At 43.4% G+C, this 20,329-nt stretch overlaps 2 protein-coding genes across 3 annotated transcripts in view; one reads left to right on the top strand and one right to left on the bottom strand.

The window, feature by feature from the left end:
- Positions 1-10,718, top strand: part of GRIP1 (glutamate receptor interacting protein 1) — a 177,205-nt gene extending 166,487 nt beyond the window's left edge. The window contains exons 21-22 of the mRNA XM_032593792.1: positions 6,823-6,969; positions 8,931-10,718. Of these exons, the coding sequence (XP_032449683.1) occupies positions 6,823-6,969; positions 8,931-9,158 (375 nt within the window). The 3' untranslated portion in view covers positions 9,159-10,718. The remainder of the gene's footprint in view (positions 1-6,822; positions 6,970-8,930) is intronic.
- Positions 10,719-13,423: 2,705 nt separating this feature from the next.
- The window catches only part of HELB (DNA helicase B), a 32,981-nt gene continuing 26,075 nt past the window's right edge, over positions 13,424-20,329 (bottom strand). For both annotated transcript variants that reach the window (XM_030323148.1, XM_030323149.1), the window contains exons 12-13: positions 17,897-18,382; positions 13,424-14,405 (exon numbers count right to left, since the gene is read on the bottom strand). In XM_030323148.1, coding sequence (XP_030179008.1) covers positions 14,301-14,405; positions 17,897-18,382 — 591 coding nt within the window. In that variant the 3' untranslated portion in view covers positions 13,424-14,300. The remainder of the gene's footprint in view (positions 14,406-17,896; positions 18,383-20,329) is intronic.

The raw sequence follows: 20,329 nt of genomic DNA, 5'->3' as shown, positions 1-20,329 counted from the left end.
AGTCTCCACGCCAACAGGAGGGAGGCAGCTACGTGGCACAATTTATTGTTGCTGCTTTGAGAGCAGCCGGCTGTGCTCCCCATTTTTGTGAATTAATGATTCCTGGAATCTTCTCCTTTGTGTCGCTTCAAAATAATTTCATTTTTGTTGTTGGCTATCTCCAGGAGAACCATAGAGTTAGCTCTGAAAATCCCTTTTCCTCTAAACTTAGGAAATCATTCTAGCGAAACAGATTAGTTTCAACTTTTTTCTTTTCAGATTAGTTTCAATTTTAAACCATTGGTTTGCCTCTTATCTTGAAGAGTTTTCCATCAAGTCTGAGGCTCAGAAAAACCAAGCCTCTTGGCCAACAACTCTGACCTTAAAGTTAATGAGCTAATCTGTTAACCTGCTCCGGTTGACATCCAACTCGAATATTTTGGTTAATGTATTACTCCTGACTGGTGTTGGCATTATTTGGTGCCCCTCCCAGGTTCTGGCTATGGAGCTGACATCCAAGAATCACAGGCCAACTGAGCAATGAAGAACTTCACTGTTATTCTAGGCCACACCAAATGCTGCCCCCAACGCAAGAATACTGGTCCCTGTGTTGGAAAACATGCCTTAGATCTAAGACAGAAGTGGGCTTCTCCATGTCCATTGTATGTATAGGCTTTGCAACCCTCACATCCGGGTGCACCTCAAGAGTGTGGCTGGGCCTACAGAGCAGATGCCCCACTACCCATCCAGCAAGAAGCACCGGGTCTCCAGGACCCTCACCCACACCTAGCTATAAGTGGAGCAGAAAGAACTAGGATGCACTGCCCTCTAGGAGTCATGGGGACGTCCCTCCCTAGGAGCGCTACTTGTCACATGGTGGGAACATGACTAGAAACAAAGGGGCAAAAGGATACAAAATCCCACAGACAAGGCACAAAGCCAAAGAGAGGCACAGAAGCAGGAACCTTGAATAAAGAGCATCATCTACTAAGAAGCAGGGCCCAAAGAATGGCAGACTATCACCAGTCCTATTAGCTATTTTTTCTCTTCCTCATTCTCATCCACGTCCTCCTCCTCCTCTTCCTCGTCTTTGGCCTTCTGCCCCCATTCCTCCTCTTCCTTCCTCTGATAAAGGAGCATGAGGATGGGAGGAAAGGAGCTAGAATATAAAAATGTTTCCTCCAGTCAAGTCACCTTGGAGGAGTGGCTGATTCCAGATTGGGAACAGGAAATATTCATGATGAGTCATGATATCCTGGAGCCAGAAAACAAAGAAGTTACCAAAACAAATGGGTCATGTCAAAAGGACATCGAAGTCAACATGAAAGAGTCCCCTTAGCCAAAGATGAGAGCGTTTGAGCACCCAAAAGAGTAATGATGAAATTAATTGAAATCCATTTATCTATATATAAACCCAGAGGTTCGCAGGGATACTTTACTTAACAGAAGTCATCCCCCCACCAAAAAAAAAAAAAAAAAAAAAACAACCCTTTTTGGGACACCATTGGAAGTGTTTAGTGTACCAATTCCCTACACTAAAAATGAAAGCATTAGAATTCATTCAGCCTTTCTGGTTCGAGCTGCACTTCAGGGTAACCAAACAGCACTAACTGATGAAAGGAGACTTCTTTACAAAAGAATTCTAGCTGGAGCACCTGAGTAGCTCAGTCAGCTAAGCGTCTGACTTTCGGTTCAGGTCATGATCTCATGAGTTCGAGCCCACGTGGGACCATCTGCTGTCAGCGCAGAGCCTGCTTCAGATCCTCTCTCTCTCTCTCTCTCTCTCTCTCTCCCTTCCTCTCTCCCCGTCCCCTGCTCATGCTCACTCTCTTTCTCTCTCTCAAAAAAAAAAAAAGAAAAAGAAAAAATTCTTGCTAACAAATATGGAAGCTATTATAGGATTAGAAAAAGAGCATCACTCTGAAGCCCCTAATGAAGTTAATTGATTCAGACAGTGGTCACCATCAGTCAAAATTTACATTTAGAAGAGAGGTTGATGGGAAGCCTTACAGTGGAGGAATGAAGCTGTCCCCACCTGGACACGCGCCCCCCCCCCCGAAAGTGGGACGAGTAGACATTGAATGACGTGACGTCATAGGAAGCACACCCTTCCCCACAAAGCTGACCCTGACTCCAGTCAAGGATCCCGAGGTAACTTCCATTTACAGGGAAATGGGCTCTAGAAGAGTGCACTGAGGGACAAAAGGTGATGTTCCCACAGTAAGGGAGCAGCAGGGGGCATGTTCCAGATGAGAGGACACATAAGACACCTTACATTCCAGTGTAGACCTTGTTGGGATCCTGATTTGAACAAACTGACTCTAAAAACCACTTTTGAGACAACGAGGGAAATTTTGTCACGGACTAGGTATTGGAGTGTGTCAAGGAATAAGGGTTAGTTTGTGAATGAATTAATGACCTTGAGGTTATGTAAAAAGAATGATCATGTCCTCCCCCCCTCTCCGAGATTCATCCTGAGGTATGTAGGAGTGAAATGACTTAAGGATTGGCGTTCACCTTAAAATAATCCCCCAAAGAAGGAAAAAGAAGGGTGGATGAAGCAAGTGTGGCCTGCTCTGAAGGGTTGTAGGGTCTGAGTGATGAGTCTATGAGGATTCATTGTTCTAGCCTCTCTACTCTTGAATCTGAAATTTTTCGTTAAAAAATAGCTTTCTCCTAACTCAACTTATGGTGGTAATGATTTTGCAATATATGTACACGAAGTCCCTTAACTTATACAGAGCTGGATGTCAATTATATCTCCACAAAACTGGGAATTAAAAAAAAAATTTTAATACCTTTCTCCAATAACTCCCCTCCCCACCTTAGGAAAGGGGCAGACCTCACCTGAACTATGGCCTGAGGCCAAATCATAATTATAGAGGGGCCTAGGGGCCCTGGGTGGCTCGGTCGGTGAACCACCCTGCTCTTGGTTTCAGCTCAGGTCATGATCTCACGGTTTCGTGTGAGTTCGAACTCATGTGAGTTCGAGCCCCACATCTGGCTCCGCGCTGACATTGCAGAGCCTGCTTGGGATTCTCTCTCTCCCTCTCTTTTTCTGCCCCTCCTCTGTTCACTTTCTCTCTCTTTCTCAGAATAAATAAACTGTAAATTAAAAAAAAAATTATAGAGAGGCCTAAAATTTCTTCTTTGTAATGATATTCATTAAACAACCACACGCTAGCTAAGGAGATAGTGTGCCTTGAAAAGATCTCAGCTTCGCAGTCAGAACCCCTTGGGTTTGAACCACTTCTCTGTTGCTCGCTATTTTACTATGGACACGTTTCTAACTCTCTGAGCTTGAATTCAATTCCCCGTCTGTATGGTCTACTCCACAGACATGGTAGAGTCAGTAACATCCTGTTTGCTTTTCAGTCTGCTCATTCAAGGCTCAGGCTTCATCTCTTATTAGCAAGAAGTCTGGTATCTCCTGCTGGAGGACACTCCATCCTACCTCCCTGCCCTGCCCAAGAATGGGGGGGCTTCCTTAGCCCTTAGGGCAGGCCTGGCTTCAACGTCAGAGGCTGTCTCACCTCTCACGTCCACACGGTGTCGCCATTGAGCTTCATCCTGCCCTGGCCCCAGCCACCTAGCCACCCAGCCACCCTGCAGCTGCAGCTTTTGAGAATTCCCAGCAGAGCCCTGGGGCCGGAGAGGGAGTGGGGAGCACGGCTTGAATTAAATGCCTCGTAGTTCATGCGCACAGCACCTCTTGGCCAGTTTTGACTGGCTTCCATAGTCAACCACTCGGTATGTCAGAATCAGTCCTTTCATTTATTTGACAAAACACTAACCCTACTATGTGGCAGACACCGTATTAGGGGTTTGGGATAGATCAGTGAACAAAAAACAGATTCTTTCCCCCACTCAGTGAGCTTGATGGGTGTGGGGGAGGGTGAATCTTCCATATTCTCTCCAAGGCCACCTGAGCCCAGGTCACCAACAAAGACTTCTCCTCACCTCCTAATGAGTTTTGGTCTGGAGGGAACTTTCTCACTCGTGTAGACCTACTTCTCCCTGTGCATCATCAGGGTGCACGTCAGATGGGGGCTGGATTTTACTAAGCTACGCACACGCATGTAGTCTCACGTATACACACACACACACACACACACACACACACACCTTCCATAGTGCAGTAAGTTTTTCTACTTTTATACCTGTACAACTAACTGAGTGCCATGAAAATGATCCTTCCTTGGGAGTCAAGTCATTTCAGATTTTAAAACTTCATATACACTACCTCATTTAAAACTAAGACTCTTGGAGCATCTGGGTGGCTCAGTCGGTTGAGCATCCAACTCTTGATTTTGGCGCAGGTCTTAATCCCAGGGTCATGGGATTGAGCCCTGAGTCAGGCTCCATGCTGAACGTGGAGCCTGCTTGGATTCTCTCTCTCTCAGTCCCTCCGCCACTCTCACTCTCTCTCTAAAAAATTTAAAGATAAGTAAATAAATAAAAAACCTGAGACCCTTACCCATCTCTAAGGATTGTTACGAGGATTAAATCAGATATCTTCACTGGTGATAAACTCAAGAAGGCTATGTTTTGCTCACTGCTGTATCTTTTTATTTTTTAAGTGCTATGTCCTTAGTCCTTAAAACAGTGCCTGGCACATAGTAGGGTGCATGCGCGCACACGCACACACACACACACACACATACACATACATTCACATGCACACAATGATAGAATGAGCCTGCAAAGGCTATCATTCCATTAAACTTTGGTTCCCTCGATTCTTTTCCAAACATGTGATAGCCCCTCTTGTGTGTGGAGTACCACGTGGAGCAATTCTAATGTGCACAGGAATCACCAGGGATCTGCAGGTGCCAGTTCGCTGGGGCTGAGATTCTGCATTTGGAACATGCTCCTGAGAGGTGTGGATGCTTCCGTTCTGGAACTCACTTCAAAGCGCATTTTTTTTTCTCTCTCTCTTCAAGCAAAGTTGCAACAAAATCCTTCCAGTGTACTTGTAGGAAAGAGCCAGGTAGGGGTAGAATGTTTATATATCTTAATTCATAGGATCTAGGATCTAGGTAAGATGCCATCTATTATGAAACTCACCTGATTTCAGAGAGTTAAATATATATATATATATATATATATATATATATATATGCTTATCTTAGAACCTATGAAATAAGGCATAAGTGTGTGGTGTCTGGAATCAGACAGACAGGGCCCTGCTATTCATTACCTTTGTGACCTTGGGAGAATTACTTAACCTCTATAAAACTGAATTTCCTCACCTCTGATATGGCAATAACCATGAGGGCTGTCTGGTGAATAGTACTGACTCAGCCAGCTTGATATTTTAGCGCTCTGCCCAGTGAAGTAAAAAAAAACACAAACACCACTTTTTGTAGTTCTTTCAATATTCTCGACTTCTCTGAAATACATTAAGTGGGTATAAGAAACAGACCTGTGTCGTCTTTACTTTTTGCCCTGTACAGCTCTGAATTTTCTACTGTTTTACAGACACATATTCATGTATTACTTGCATGAAAACAAAAGACAAGAAAACATTTTTTAAAAATAATTAGCCTAAGACAGAAAGCCCAGATCATTGCTTGAAGAGTGCATCAGTTTGTATGGAGGGCATCGGGCAAATCTTAGCGGTATCAGTGGCCAGCTTAAAACATTAGGTGAGCACAAAGTGCTCAGTATGTCCCCTGGCAGGGTCCGGGACAGCATATGCTCAGTAAATGTTACGCATAAATGTGCTTGCCTCTGGAAGGCAGCCTCCTCTCTCGTTCACCGCTGTTTCCCAGCACCCAGCACCATGTTTAGAACATCATAGAGACTCAGTACACATTTGGTGAAATGTATGAATGACTGGATGATTGTATGAACCTCAGAGTAACTCTTGCAGGTGGTCAGATGGGAGGCATGAGGATCATGGGAAGCTTGAACCGACAGGTGGCTGCAGGTGCAGAGGGAACCAGTGAGGCCCCTAGTTGAGAAGGGGCAGTGCCTGGAGTTGCTAAGACCAAAGCCTGGTTGCTCTTCAGGCCGGACCCCAGAATGTGTCAGTTACAAGAAAACTTTCAGGTCTTTTAACTCATTTTTGCTCTCAGTATGGACGTTCTGATTGGGATACCATACCATTGGCGTCCATGGCGCTTGCTCAAAGGAAAATGATATACTGAGCGCTTACCTGGCACGGCATCGGGCTCGGTGGGCAGGAAGGAAAGGCCTTTGGCTTGGTCCTGATATCCAGCAGCTGCAAAGGGCTGCTACTGGCTGCCCCCAACACCCGAGTGCTGCCCCAGGAAAATAGAGAAGTCAGCCTGCCCTGGGAAAATGCTCTCCTAGACCCATCCAAGGACTGTGATTAACAACAACAACAACAACAACAAAAAGACCAGGACTCTCCAGTAGTTCCCTTCTCCTTCCTTTTCAGTTCTGAGTGGGACTTTACAGATTCCAAGGATGTTCTTGGAGAAGGGGAAAGCAGCAGGGGGATGGGGAGCTGCCTAATGTATTACAAATCTATGATGCTACTGAGTAAATTTGTTTGACAGATTGTCAGACAATTGTGGCACGAGAAGTTTCACAAACGAAAGTCTCCAGGGGTGCCTGGGTGGTTGGTCGGTTAAGCGTCCGACTTCGGCTCAGGTCATGATCTCACGCTCCGTGGGTTCGAGCCCCGCGTCGGGCTCTGTGCTGACAGCTCAGAGCCTGGAGCCTGTTTCAGATTCTGTCTCCCTCTCTCTCTGCCTCTCCCCTGTTCATGCTCTCTCTCTGTCTCAAAAATAAATAAACGTTAAAAAAAATTTTTTAAAAAACAAAGGTCTCCAGCCAAGCTAAATGTCCCCTTCACATTTTCTCATTTTGCAGGTGACCTTGTACAAGAGCTCCGATGTGGAAGATTTTGGGTTCAGCGTAGCAGATGGCTTGCTGGAGAAAGGAGTGTATGTCAAAAACATTCGCCCAGCTGGGCCAGGAGACCTTGGTGGCTTAAAACCCTATGACCGACTCTTACAGGTAAGACCTCAGGTGAAATTCTAATTTAACTTTCCAAAGTCTTACCTGACCGATGCCTACCCATCTTTCTTTGCCTCAACACTAGATTAGGGCCCCTTCTACATGGGATAAAAACCTTTCCCTTTGGTAAAATTTACCAGTCATTGAAATCGTCTGCTTCCCTGTGTATATTCCCCAGCAGCTTAGAAACAGCTTGAGAACGGAGCTGGTACATTACTCTCCCATCTCCCGGTATACAATACACGATATCTCAGCATCTCACACAATTATCTGAAAGCAAGAAGCCAAACCTTGTTTACCGAGTGGAATACCATCATGGTCATGTATAGTTTCAGTGAGCTAAGCAAATTCCTGACTTGACGTACACTTTTTAGGAATAGCGTTTTGTAGGAAGAAGAGAGGGTTGACATCAGTCTTGAAAGTGTATCTAACTGGAATGAGTCTGGCACCAAAGAGCTGACTTTCAAAGCATGAGGCTATACTGATCGGTTGGCCTTCAGACACGCGTTCACCAGAGCAAGTTGTCGTTGATCAATTATGGTTTTAAAACCAGTTCTGGCGATCGTTTTTACCATAGCAATGGAACAATTAGTCTTATGCTGGCAGGATGGGACACTTTTATTTTCCACAGATACTCTAATATGTGTTGAAAGAACAACTGTGGTTACTTAACTTCTACGTGGCTCTTCCTAATCTATAAATTGGGGCTGCACTGTACCTGCTTTCATGGAAGTTGAGGCTACAAAGGTAGACTGGGTTCAGACTGTGAAGGGCTTGAACGCCACGGTAAATCTCTTGGACTTTGCTCTCAAGCATATTAATTTCTTAAGCAGAAAAGTGACATAATTTGTTAATTTTGAAACACCATGGAATAATACCATACGTGGATTGGTGTAGAATGGGGAAGGGGAAGACCACAGGGAGGGAGACGAGGTAGGTGTGGGTAAGACACCTCTATCTGACCTGAGACCTTAATGCCTTCAGTACTTCCGGGTAGAGCAGTCTGGGAGGCAACTGGCAGTTTGGACTTGTTGCTCCGAAGAGACGTCCGAGCCAGATTTAGGAGATTAGGTTACTGAAGGCATGGGTTTGGATGAAGTGACCTCTGGTGGGCTTATAGTAAGAAAGAGAACAGAATCAAGGAGAGAATCCTAAGAAAAACGAATGTAAAGGACAGGAAGAAATAAAGGCAGGCGAGAACTGAAATCAAGTTAAAATGGATCCAAACAAACTGATGTCACAGAGAGCCAAGGAAGGAGAGTTTTAGGGATGTGTGGCTGTCAGGCACAGCCAGTGCTAAAGGCCAAAGCAGATGAGACCCGGAAACACCGTATATGTATTAGACAGTTGGGGTCATTCGTACACTGTGTCGGGTTCCAGATGTGGCAAGATTGAGAATGGAAAGTCAAAGAGTGGAAGCAGGCATGTAGATGGTTTAGAAACCCTTGCCGGTGAAGACCACAGAGAAATAAAAGAAAAGTACATGCAAAAGCTGAGGAGGGGATGGGCTCACTTCTGAGAGGTAGTTCAACATCATGGCCAAGAGCACAGCTCTGGGGTCAGCCAGACTGCCTGGGATCACATCCTATCTGGACCGCTTACCATGTGCTGATCTAAGGCAAATCTCTGAACCACTCTGTGCCTCACCTACCTCATCTGGAAATTATAGGGATAATGTTCGGCACTAGGACCACATGCCACGTGCGAGGCAATCTGCTCAGCGTGGGGATGTTGGGACGTGTCCCTGTTCCAAGCTCTCAAGGGCCTTACAATTTAATAGCAACGAATAAGTCAGCTAATGACCACCTTCTAGGGTGGTCAGAGAAAGGATAGACCTCTCTGCGTAGAGGGCTCACTTAAGCATCAGCAGACACCCGTTAACATGGCAAGTGTTACTCTGGGTTTTGAGAATTATCTCAGACTATGACAATAATTCAAAGTGGCCCTTCTTGATTTTTCAGGTTAATCACGTCCGAACGAGAGACTTTGACTGCTGCCTTGTTGTGCCCCTCATAGCAGAATCTGGTAATAAGCTGGACTTGGTTATTAGTAGAAACCCACTGGCCTCACAGAAGTCTATAGAACAGACTCTACCAGGAGGAGAATGGAGTGAACAGAACAGCGCTTTTTTCCAACAGCCTAGTCATGGTAGTAATTTGGAGATACGAGAACCCACTAACACATTATAGCAACGCTTTTTATAAAGCAGGACAAAAGACAATATCTACATGGTGCTAAAATATCCCTTTCAGATTTCTGTGGCATTTAAAGCACAGATAATCACGTGGCATTAACTGCAAGCACAGGGGTCTTTTAAATCTCTCTCATGGCTCATGTTCACTTCCCCTTTCAAGCTGAAGAGGTTTCTTTCTTGGTGACCACTATGGTATATGGCAGCCAATTCCCTGCCAAGCCCAATGGTAGAGAAAAAGAAAAGTAGACAGGCTACCCCTCCCCCCAGTTAACATCAGAGGAAATTTTTTACAAGGTCATCTTCCAATCACTTTTTAAAAAGAGAAATGTCTGTTTGAAACTGTTCTCTATGACAATTTCCTTAATTCACTTTGAAATCAGTTTTCTTACCGTGAAGTCGTTAATGTTAAGAACTTGACCAAGTCGTTCCACAAAGCTGGCTCTCCTAGGGGAACTCGAGTTTGAGATGTGGCCGGGGACTGCTGCCATGGGAGGGGTACAGGTGTAACATTAAAGTTCTCTTAAAACGTTTCAGCGATGATGCACGTAGGAGACCATAATAGGTGGTGGTAAATGTTTTGCCCCAATATAGGAATGATCTTAACTAAGATGTATGCTATTCCCTATGCAACAAACTAACAAACAGGATATGTCTTGTGACCTGTTTTTTTGTTTTTGTTTTTGTTTTTCTTAAGGACACATTTTTAATAGCTGCAAATCTCTGATAATGAATTAGAGTGCTTAGGAACACTGAGAATGAGTTATCTTATTTTTAAAATTCAGGACTAAGAACTTAAGAGAGAATGAAGAGTCTATTAAAATGAGGTTTATCTTAATGATAGGCAAATCAAACTCATCTTGCTTGACATGTTTGGAAAACTGTTTATAGAGGGGTGTACAGGACACGTACTTTAAAATGACACTGGACTATCTTTTGTTCTGAGCCATGCCACTTCTCGAAATTGTAAATACATCTTTCACAAAATGCATTGCCAATTACTACCATCCCTCAAAGCAATAAATTGTGACAGTTGCTTTTAATGTTTGTCAGCAACTGTTCTCATTTGTTCAGATATTTTGAATAGTTACACTAATAACTGTTATTTGGTGAATATTGAAAAAAAGATAGATCTGTATATGGATTGTAGAATCTCCATATTGAAATGATTATTTTGCAAACATCTTCATTTTGGTCAGTAATTCAAACGACTGCTTAGGTAAAGCATTTGAACACTGTGTCCTTTGTTTAAGGAAAAAGTTCACCTTTCTTTTTGTGCAAAGAAATATATTATTTCAATCATATGTCACAACCCGCCAGGGCAAGAAAGTATAAAGCAGAATCATGTTAAGAAAAAAAAAGAAAAAAAAAGATCATGAGTCACTTAAATATGTATTTTTATTTGTAACAAACAAGTATTAAGCTGTAAAGTATTTTTGTACAAATTTAATACTTTAATAGCATGGTATTTATCGTCTATGTATGGTTTTGGGGACTTCAAAATTGTTGCAAATATTTGTATGGAAAAAAAAAAACCCTCTACCAAATGGAATAAAAAGTGATTTTGAAAAGCCAAAATTATGACATACAGTTTTTTGGTGCTTTGAATATATTTTATTCTAGATGACCCCTACACAATGCTTATTGCTGTAGAATTTTCTTTTTTTTAATGTTTATCTTAGAGAGAGAGAGAGAGAGAGAGAGAGAGAGAGAGAGATGGAGTGTGAGTGGGAGAGGGGCAGAGAGAGAGGGAGACACAAAATCTGAAGCAGGCTCCAGGCTCTGAGCTGTCAGCATGGAGCCCAACGTGGGGCTCAAACTCACGGAGTGTGAGATCATTACCTGAGCCGAAGTCAGACACTCAACCAACTGAGCCACCTAGGCACCCCTAGAATTTTCTAAAGGGGAAAGGTTTTGCCTTAAGCTTGAAAAGCAGCATTGGAAGAATGGGAAGAATATGAGTTTTAAAATCAGATCTGGGTTTGAATTCTAGCTCTGGTACTCACTGGTGGTACAAAATTTAGTTACCATGAGTCAGTTTCCCTACCTGTGATACTGAAGGTCATAACTGTACTCCAGGACCATTGTAAGGACAAGATGTAAAACATACAAAGTTTAAGTCCTAAAACAGCCTGCAGACAGAAATACCCCAGACTAATTATACAATTATTTTAGGTGACAAAGACAGATTTTAACTCAACGATCATAATAACATCTGCCCTCAGAGAACAGTACGTGTGTTCATGAAATACATTTATTGTATATACTAAGATGTACCAATTTTAATGCATGCTATGCTACTTAAAACTTACACTTATAGTCCCAACATTTTCATTTTTGCAGACTGTCTTGCAGGCCTTGTAAATTCACAGGAACAAGGTAAGGATGTCCATTCTCACCATTTGTATCTAACAATGCACGAAAGGCTCTAGCCAGAGCATTAAGACAAGAAAATGAAATAAAAGGCATCCAGATTGGAAAGAAAGAAAACGATCTCTATTTGCAGATGATATAACCTCATATATAGAAAATCCTCACTACGGAATCCACTAAAAACCTATTAAAACTAATAAATGAGGTTAGCAAGGTTGCAAGATACAAGATCAGTTGTATTTCTAAACAGCAGCAATGAACAACATCAACATCATGGGAAATTTTTTTTTTGCAAACAGTAGTTCTAAGAAGGGACTTGCATGTCAAATGTATAAAGAACTCATACCTCAATAAAAAGAAAAATAACAATTTATAAATGGGTAGGGGCCCCCCCGGGTGGTTTAGTCGGTTAAGTGTCTGACTTTGGCTCAGGCCATGGTCTCACGGTTCGTTGAGCTCAAGCCCCGTATCAGGCTGTCTGCTGTGAGCACAGAGCCTGCTTCGATTCCTCTGTCCCTCTCTCTCTCCCTGCCCCTCCCTCATGTGTGCTCTCTCTCTCTCTCTCTCTCTCTCAAAAATAATAAAATAAAATAAAATAACTTTATTTTAAAAAATGGGTAAAAGATCTGAATAGACATTTCTCTGAAGAGGTCATACAAATGACCGATAAGCACATGAGAAGATAATTAACATCATTCGCCGTAAGGGAAATGCAAATGAAAACCACACCGAAACAGCACTTCACACCTACTAAAATGGCTATAATCAGTAAGTCAGATAATAGCAAGTACTAGAACATAGAGAAACGGGAACCCTCACACACTCCCAAGTATAAATACAAAATGGTACGGCTGCTTTAGAAAACAATCTGGCAGTTCCTCAAATGGCTAACTAGAGTTAGCACAGGACCCAACAATTCCACGCCTAGAAATACAATGAAAAGAAATCAGGGGCACCTGGGTGGCTCAGTCGGCTAAGCCTCCAACGCTTGATTTCAGCCTGGGTCATAATCTCACGGTTTGTGAGATCAAGCCTCAAGTCGGGTTCCTGGGCTGAGAGCACAGAGCCTGCTTGGGATTCTCTCTCTCCCTCTCTCTCTGCCCCTCCCCCACCCACCCCCCCAAAATAAGTAAAAAGAAACTTTAAAAAAAAGAAATTAAAATCCATGTCCGCAGAAAGCTTGTACGCCAACGCATTCTATAAGAGCCAAAAAGTGGAAACAACGCAAACGTCCATCAACTGATGAACCGAGAAATTCAATGTGCTACACCCGTACGACAGAATACTATTTGGTAATAAAAGGAGATCGAGGCCTTTTGTCTCACTGAACTACCGGAAGCAAGATAGGGCACCTGCAGCTCTACTGGAACCACCCGCAAAAATTCAGCCAGGGTTCCTGGTGTTGTCTCATCGGCTCAAACCAACATGGTGTGATCCAGAAATACAGCCTCCATATATGCTGCCATATTTTCCATCAATACACCAAGGATATGAGGCTTCATCTGGTTAGACTGAGTGATTCCCCTTGAATGGACTATCCAAGACATCCACCCAATAAAAGGAACAATGCTAGCTCTTGGTACATATTTATTCTTTCATAAAAAGACAGATATGAGAGGTGCCACAACATGAAGTCTGAAATCATTATGCAAAGTTAAAGAAGTCAGTAACAAGGAACCACATATTGTAGGATTCCATTTGTAGGAAATGTCTGCAACAGGCAAATCAATGGAGACAAAGTAAATTAGTGTTGCCCAGAGCTGGAGGGGACGAGGGGGTCAGAACTACGAGGTACAGGTACTAAGAGGCACATCTTGGAGAAGACGATGCAAGTGTTCAAAAATCCATTGTGGTGTCAGTGGCACAACTCCATGAATGTACTAAAAGCGACTCCGTTTTTCCCCTTTAACGGGTGAATTGTATGTGAATTATAGCTCATTAAGGTTCTTTTTCAAATATTGGAATCACGGGTACATTTTTTTTTCTTAACCTTTTCTTTCACCGGTTAACAATAAATAGAGCTCTAAAAAAAATAAAATCACTGAGAGAAAATAATTTTCCGGCGGCAGAATACCTTCAAAACAATGTATTCATAAAACAAATAACAGTCATGTGCCATGATGGAGGGGTTAGCTAATGCTACAGTAGAAATCATATTGACTATATAAATGTATCAAATCAACACACTGTACACTTTCAAGGTACACAGTGGTAACATATGTCAATGGTATCTCAAATACAGAAAAAGAAATGTACTCCCAAATCAGAAGGAATTTCCAGGTGAAGTGGGTCCGGCCGGGCGTGATGGAGCAAGGAGCCTTGCCAGATGAACACTTGGCAGAAGACCCAACATCCTGAAAAATGTGTGTCAGTTAATAATACGAGAGGCGTAATTACAGTCTGTCGTGACCATGGCTTCATACCATGGGCAAAGACCACCCAACATGATCATGGAAGTTAATAAAGGCATTACTGCAAAAATAAAACACTTTTTAAAGTACAAAATTTAAAAAATATATACATATATGCTATCAGTTCTCATGATGACAGATGTTGAACTCATTATGGTTTTCTATGATCAAACGGATTTAAAATATCTGCTAACACAAACACCTTAAAATAAAACCCCAGTTACACATATCCTGTTTTGTACCTTAATATTTTCAAGCTACGATGTTCATTTGTGTTAAATAGAAAAAAGACAGAGAGAGAGAGAGAGAGAGAGAGAGAGAGAGAGAGAGATTACTTTGCGCAATCTGAAATCAAATTAAGTTTCTTGATTACTTGTGGGTATGAAAAGTTGCCGGGGGGTTAAACTATTCAGTCTCAAATTCCGAAGTTTCAAAGACACTTGCGGAGATGATTCTTCCACCTGTTAGGACAGCAATAAAAATGAGATTAATTTCGTGAAAATACACACAATTTGCCCTACGTACTTCTGTTTCCTCTACTTCTGCGGGAGACATAGTATCTTCCCCACCCCTTGGAAGACCTGAGCAGTCCACAGCAATCAGCTGTCGGCAACCTGAGGGATCCTACCTGCTTTGGCTCACTGTGGTATCCCTAGCACCCAGCTCTGGGACAGGCATGAAGAAGTGACTGTTTGTGAATGAGGGTATATATAATATATATATATATATATATATATATGTATAGATATATATAATATATATACACACACACACACACTATACATATATATACATAGTATATATATATACACACTATACATATATATACATAGTATATATATATATACACACTATATATACACACACACACACACACACACACACACACACACACACTTTCTACAGGTATGGCCACTACATAATTTGGCAGCTCAGTTCAAAATGAAAATGTGGGCCCTTTGTTCAAGGTTAAGAACTTTAAGATGGTTAAGTGCAGAACATTAAAGCAAGTATGGGGTAGTTTTAAGCACAAAGCCCTGAATGACTGACTACTGCTCAGCTGCACATCCGTGACACCGGCCTTGGGTGTGATAAGACAAAACACTGCAATGCCAGTACTCTTGGTGCTGTTCGTGACTCCCAAGCACAAGGCAAGGGATCAGTACGGTCATGAGAAAGTTTCACCGCCATAGGGAAATGAGAAAAATAAGCACAATCAATCTTTCACAATGCTAAACCTGTTCAATTTAGAGGACTATACTGGTTAACTTTATGTATCAACCTGACTATACCATGGTACCCAGATATTTGGTCAAATATTATTCTAGATGTTTCTGTGAACCTATTTTTACATGAGGTTAACATTTAAAAAAATTTTTTTAAGGTTTATTTATTTTTCAGAGACAAAGACAGGGCATGAGGGGGGGTGGGCAGAGAGAGGGGAAGACACAGAATCTGAAGCAGGCTCCAGGCTCTGAGCTGTCAGCACAGAGCCTGACGTGGGGCTCAAACTCACGGACCGTGAGATCATGACCTGAGCTCAAGTCGGATGCTTAACCGACTGAGCCACCCAAGTGCCCCAACATTTAAATCAGTAGACTATGAATAAAGCAGATTACCCTCCATAATGTAGGTGGGCCTCATTTGATCACCTGAAGGCCTTAAGAGAAAACTTAAAAGAAAAAAGATTGCCTCCCAGAAAGAAAGAATTCTGCCTGCCCTTGGATGCAAACTGCAATGTCAATTCTTCTTTGGGTCTCCAGTCTGCAGGACTACCCTGGAGATTTTGGACTTGTCAGCCTCTACGATCATGAGCCAATTCCTTAAATAAATCTAGACAGATAGATGACAGGTAGGTAGGTAGGTAAATAGGGACATAGACACAGGCTACTGGTTCAAGAGAACCCTGACTAATAGAACTATCTTTATTTAGGGATTTTGTGATTACTCCCTTTCCAGATTTTTTTTTTTTTATAATAAAATGTCATTTTCTTTCAAAAAAAATTCTGGGAATCACTGCTTTATATGATAAATTTTTAAATATTGATGCATATGCTTTTATTTAAAGGGGAATTTCTGTTTTGTACCCCCCCCCTTTTTTTGGTTGTGGGACACAAGGCAAAAAAAAGCAACAAAACAAAACCAAGCAAAACAAACAAACAAACAAAAATCAGGACAATATTTTAAGCTTTTTTTTTTTCAAAACCCAAAGCCAAAGCTTTCATGCAGGAGAGGCTCAGCCATCAGTACTTGCAGAATTAAAATGCTGATGTGGTTCTTATGCAGCCACCCGTACAGGAAAGAAAGGTATGAGGGCAGCCCCTGTCAGTGAATTTGAGCTTCTAGAAATCACATATCTCACAATTATGGAAAACACAGAAGTCCCTAATTTATCACTCGCGAGCCTTTGAATTCTTAGTTTCCTCATTTCCAGGGATTTCTGTAGATGTCACATGTTTTTGGCAAGGCTTGCGAGAAAACTGACCCTCTGCGGCCAGCGCTGGACTCTCCGTGTTCACAGACCAGAGCTTAAAAACTTTGGCAAGCTCAGCAGCGAAGATGGGTAATGCTGTCATTGTCTCTTTGTACCATCCCAGAAGCCAGAAGCCACCCATCCCACGCTGGCGTGAAGAAATATAAAGCAAGAAACTTTTAGGCAAAGACTTTTTGTTTGGAATTTTCTGTTCCAGGTCCAAAGCCTTATTACCCCAGGGTCTTTGTAAGAGGTGATACAGTCAATTTCAGGAAAAGATGTTTTGCTGATTTGGTAATTCCATATCAAAGAGTTGATGTGGAGCACCGAATGAAGCTTAGAATCAGCAGGGACCCTACTACTTCCAAGAAGGTAAAAAAAGAAACCTTGGGTTTTTTTAACTATGCCTCCTCTTGTCACTTTCCTTACAAAACCTGTCCCTCGGCCTCATTTCCCAATCCTAATGTAGCTGGATCCCCCCGGGAAGCCCAAGCCAGAGCCTGAGAGTCCTGCTCGGGCCCAACCCCACCCACATATAACCAGCCATCAAGGCCCGTGCACCCCTTGTCCCTAAGCATCTCTTTTCCAACCCCATCGCTACCACCTGACTTCAGAACCTAATCATTTTGTTCAAGCCACTGAAATCATCTTTGCGCTAGGAACTCATCCCCTATGGCCTCCCAAAACACCACTCAACTCCGAAGTGACCTTCCAAAACGTCAGTGCACCGGGCTCTTAAAATGCCTCTAGTGTTCTCCGCTGTGTTCAGAAGAACGTTCAGCCTCTTGGGAAGAGCCTGTGTCTTCCGACTCTTCCAGTGTCTTCAGCTCAGCCTCCGATGGCGTGCGTACTCCAGCCACACTACTCCATACTTGCGATGGCCCAACAGGCCAAGACATCACACGCCGCATGTGCCGGCAGCATCTCAGAGGACAGTTTCACTGTCCCCTATCCATGTGGGGTCAGAGGCTATCTCTGTCCTCCTTTCAGAACTCTGCTTGGTACTGACAGCTCACATTAGCACTTTCCCCTCGGGGCTCCCACCCTGGCCCCTTTCAAGGTCATGGCTTGAAAGCCTACAGACCCCAGCACGTGAAGCGACTCTCAAACTTCTACTGGAACTTCATTTGTTCCAAGAATGTTGATAATTACCTGGCCGCTTTCACGGACAGTGGGGATAAAAGTGAGACTGTGGCCTACAAAGGGGAAGGGGAGGGTGACAAGGAAGCTATGCGGAAAGACGGTGCAGGATGACAAGGTCTCTCGGCACGCCACCTGTCCCGACCTCATGCCAGGCGACAAAGCGCGCTAGGATCGACCAGGCACAGGGGAGAGGACACGTGGCAGAGGGGAGAGAACACTTGTTTTTAGGTCTGATAGCACAATTTAACACTAACGAAAAATCCACAGCCACATATCAGCACCCTGAAGTCAACACGACTTAAATACAGCGGGAGCACACGAGAACGTCACTCTTACCATCAGGACTTTGCTTGGACTTTCAGCATCACTCATGCCACAGGCTCTTTTGGACCCACGGGGTTTTGATGGATCTTCATCTGTATCCACCTCATCAGGTGAAGAGAATTTCCACTCTCCGGCCAAGGGGAACGTCCTGTCATCAGCTGCGGAGGCCTTGCTTCTGGGTGTCACGGTGCTGGCTGTGACTGCAAGGTGTGACGGTGTTGACGGCTGTGTGCCGGGCCTGCTGCTGTCTCCAGAGCTCTCCGACGGGGATGCGGAATCCGCCAGAGACGCGCAGCTCTTGGAGAGCTTGTTTTGCAAAAAATGTTTCAAACGGGTTTTTCTAGGGGTACTGCTTTTCATAATTGCACTCCGGAGGTGAGACTCTTCTGCGATGACATACACTCTGCCGCGGCCCCGGGTCACCGCCGTATAAACGTGCTGCCAGTGCTGGCGGCCCGCCTTCCCAACCACGTACACGACCGTCTGCTCCTCAGACCCCTGAGGGCGGTGGGGGGAGAGAATGCGGTGGGAAGGGTTAGTTTTGCACAGGGGGCTCTTGTCTTCACACGGTCCACCAAGATAGAAAACAGACAAGTCCTAAAAGGGATCTCTGCTAGTCGGCCAGAATATTCACCTAAATCCACCTTACGTTTCCGGTTTATTCATTATCCGAGACCTCATGATTCCTAACTGTGCTGTTAAGTTCAGGTCTGACGGATCCACAGCTGGCTTGTAGAAACCCAGCAAAAGCTTGAAAGATTGCATGCGGTGCCAAATCTTCCCTCATAGAAAGAATGTTCAATGATCGTGTAGGCTCTACGGATAAATGTGTTACCCTATTTGTACCTACATAGCAAAAAATAGACACCTTAAATATTCAATGACAGGAGAATAGATAAGTTCGTTTGTTTATATTCATATCAAGTATCTGTATATAGACATTTGAAATACTATTCTGCAAATGGCAAAGGCGCTTTAAAACCTAACAAAATTTTAAAAACAACTGGATACTTTTAGGGCAGCTGGGTGGCTCAGTTGGTTAAGGGTCAGACTCGACTTTGGCTCAGGTCATGTTCTCGTGGTTGGTGAGTTCAAGCCCTACGTTGGGCTCCACACTGGAACCTGCTTGGGATTCTCTCTCTCCCTCTATCTCTGCCCCTCCCCTGTCTCCCTCCCTCCCCACCCCTCAAAATAAATAAATAAATTCTAAAAAAATAAAAAACAAAAACTGGATACTTCTACATAAAGAGTGATCACAACTATGTAACACAAAATAAAATTACTCTGATCCAAAAACGTACACACAAATGAACACAAATACCTAACAAAACGAGTCACACAAAAAAAGAAGGAAATCCTACCAAAAATTTAACTAGTCTATCACCAAAATAGAGGCCCTATGGATTATTTTTTTCTCCTACTTTTCTGTATTCTCCCATTGTTGAACATTACTTTCATCAAGGTGAACAAAACAAAAGAGAACAATGAACTTGTGCTTTTTAAGTTTAGCAAGAAGAATTACATAGGCAAGAAAAATGCCCAATGTCACCATGTAACTGTGAGCAAACAATTTCAAGTTTTGGGACTATTCAGAGTCCCTATTATTTTCAGGGCTGACATAAACTAAGAAGTGCTTTGAACCATTCTCTCTCCCAATGTCCCCATACTCCCCCCACCAAAGGGATTGTGGGAAGACAAATGAGAAGACGAGACAGGTAGGAAACACAGATCCCCGGTTAAAACCCTCTTCCACAGCAAGCCCTTCTGTCTTACCTAGACACAGAAAATTGCAACCAACGCTTCAGATTATCAAAGTGTGACAAATACTTCCTTCTGGTGCTGCTGAGTCTCAGAAATGTACTTCAATGACACCTGATTATGCAAACGCCAAATCCACTGCATAGACGCACAGCACCATTTGTCCCTCTGGACTTCATATTGGGTACTCCTAAACTGGTAAATGTCTAACCTAAACTTAGTTCACGGAGCTCCTAATCAAGGAGCACAGAAAAACCCAACAGCTTCATAGTCCGTCTCCCTCGCACTCACACGTGCTGCAATCCACGGCCCTCATAGCATCTATAGGGATACGCATAAAAAGCAAATCCAATCAGATCCGACTCTGCTTAAAGCCACAGCTCCCGAGCTCTCAAAGCAAAGTCCTAACTCCTTACTATGGCTCGTCTCGCCCTTCAGAAGCCAGCCTTGGACCTGCTCCCTTCCCTCCTCCTCTCCTCTCCTCCTTTCCATGCACAAGCCATGCTCCATCCAGCACCACGAACCTCTTTGTGGTGCTGCCAGTGCCAGCCCCCTTCTGGATCAGCTGTCCAGCTGTCCATGCACATTCCAGAGCCCCGGACTCCCTCTGTCACAGAACATTTACTGAGCTGGAATGTAACTGTCTGCTGCCTTCACTGTATTCCTCCTTGCTGGACTGTAAGCTCT

This window comes from Lynx canadensis, chromosome B4, assembly GCF_007474595.2.
Source record: "Lynx canadensis isolate LIC74 chromosome B4, mLynCan4.pri.v2, whole genome shotgun sequence".
Lineage (NCBI taxonomy): Eukaryota > Metazoa > Chordata > Mammalia > Carnivora > Felidae > Lynx > Lynx canadensis.
Note: the sequence above shows the minus strand (reverse complement) of the source record. Positions and strands in the feature narration are given on the sequence as shown.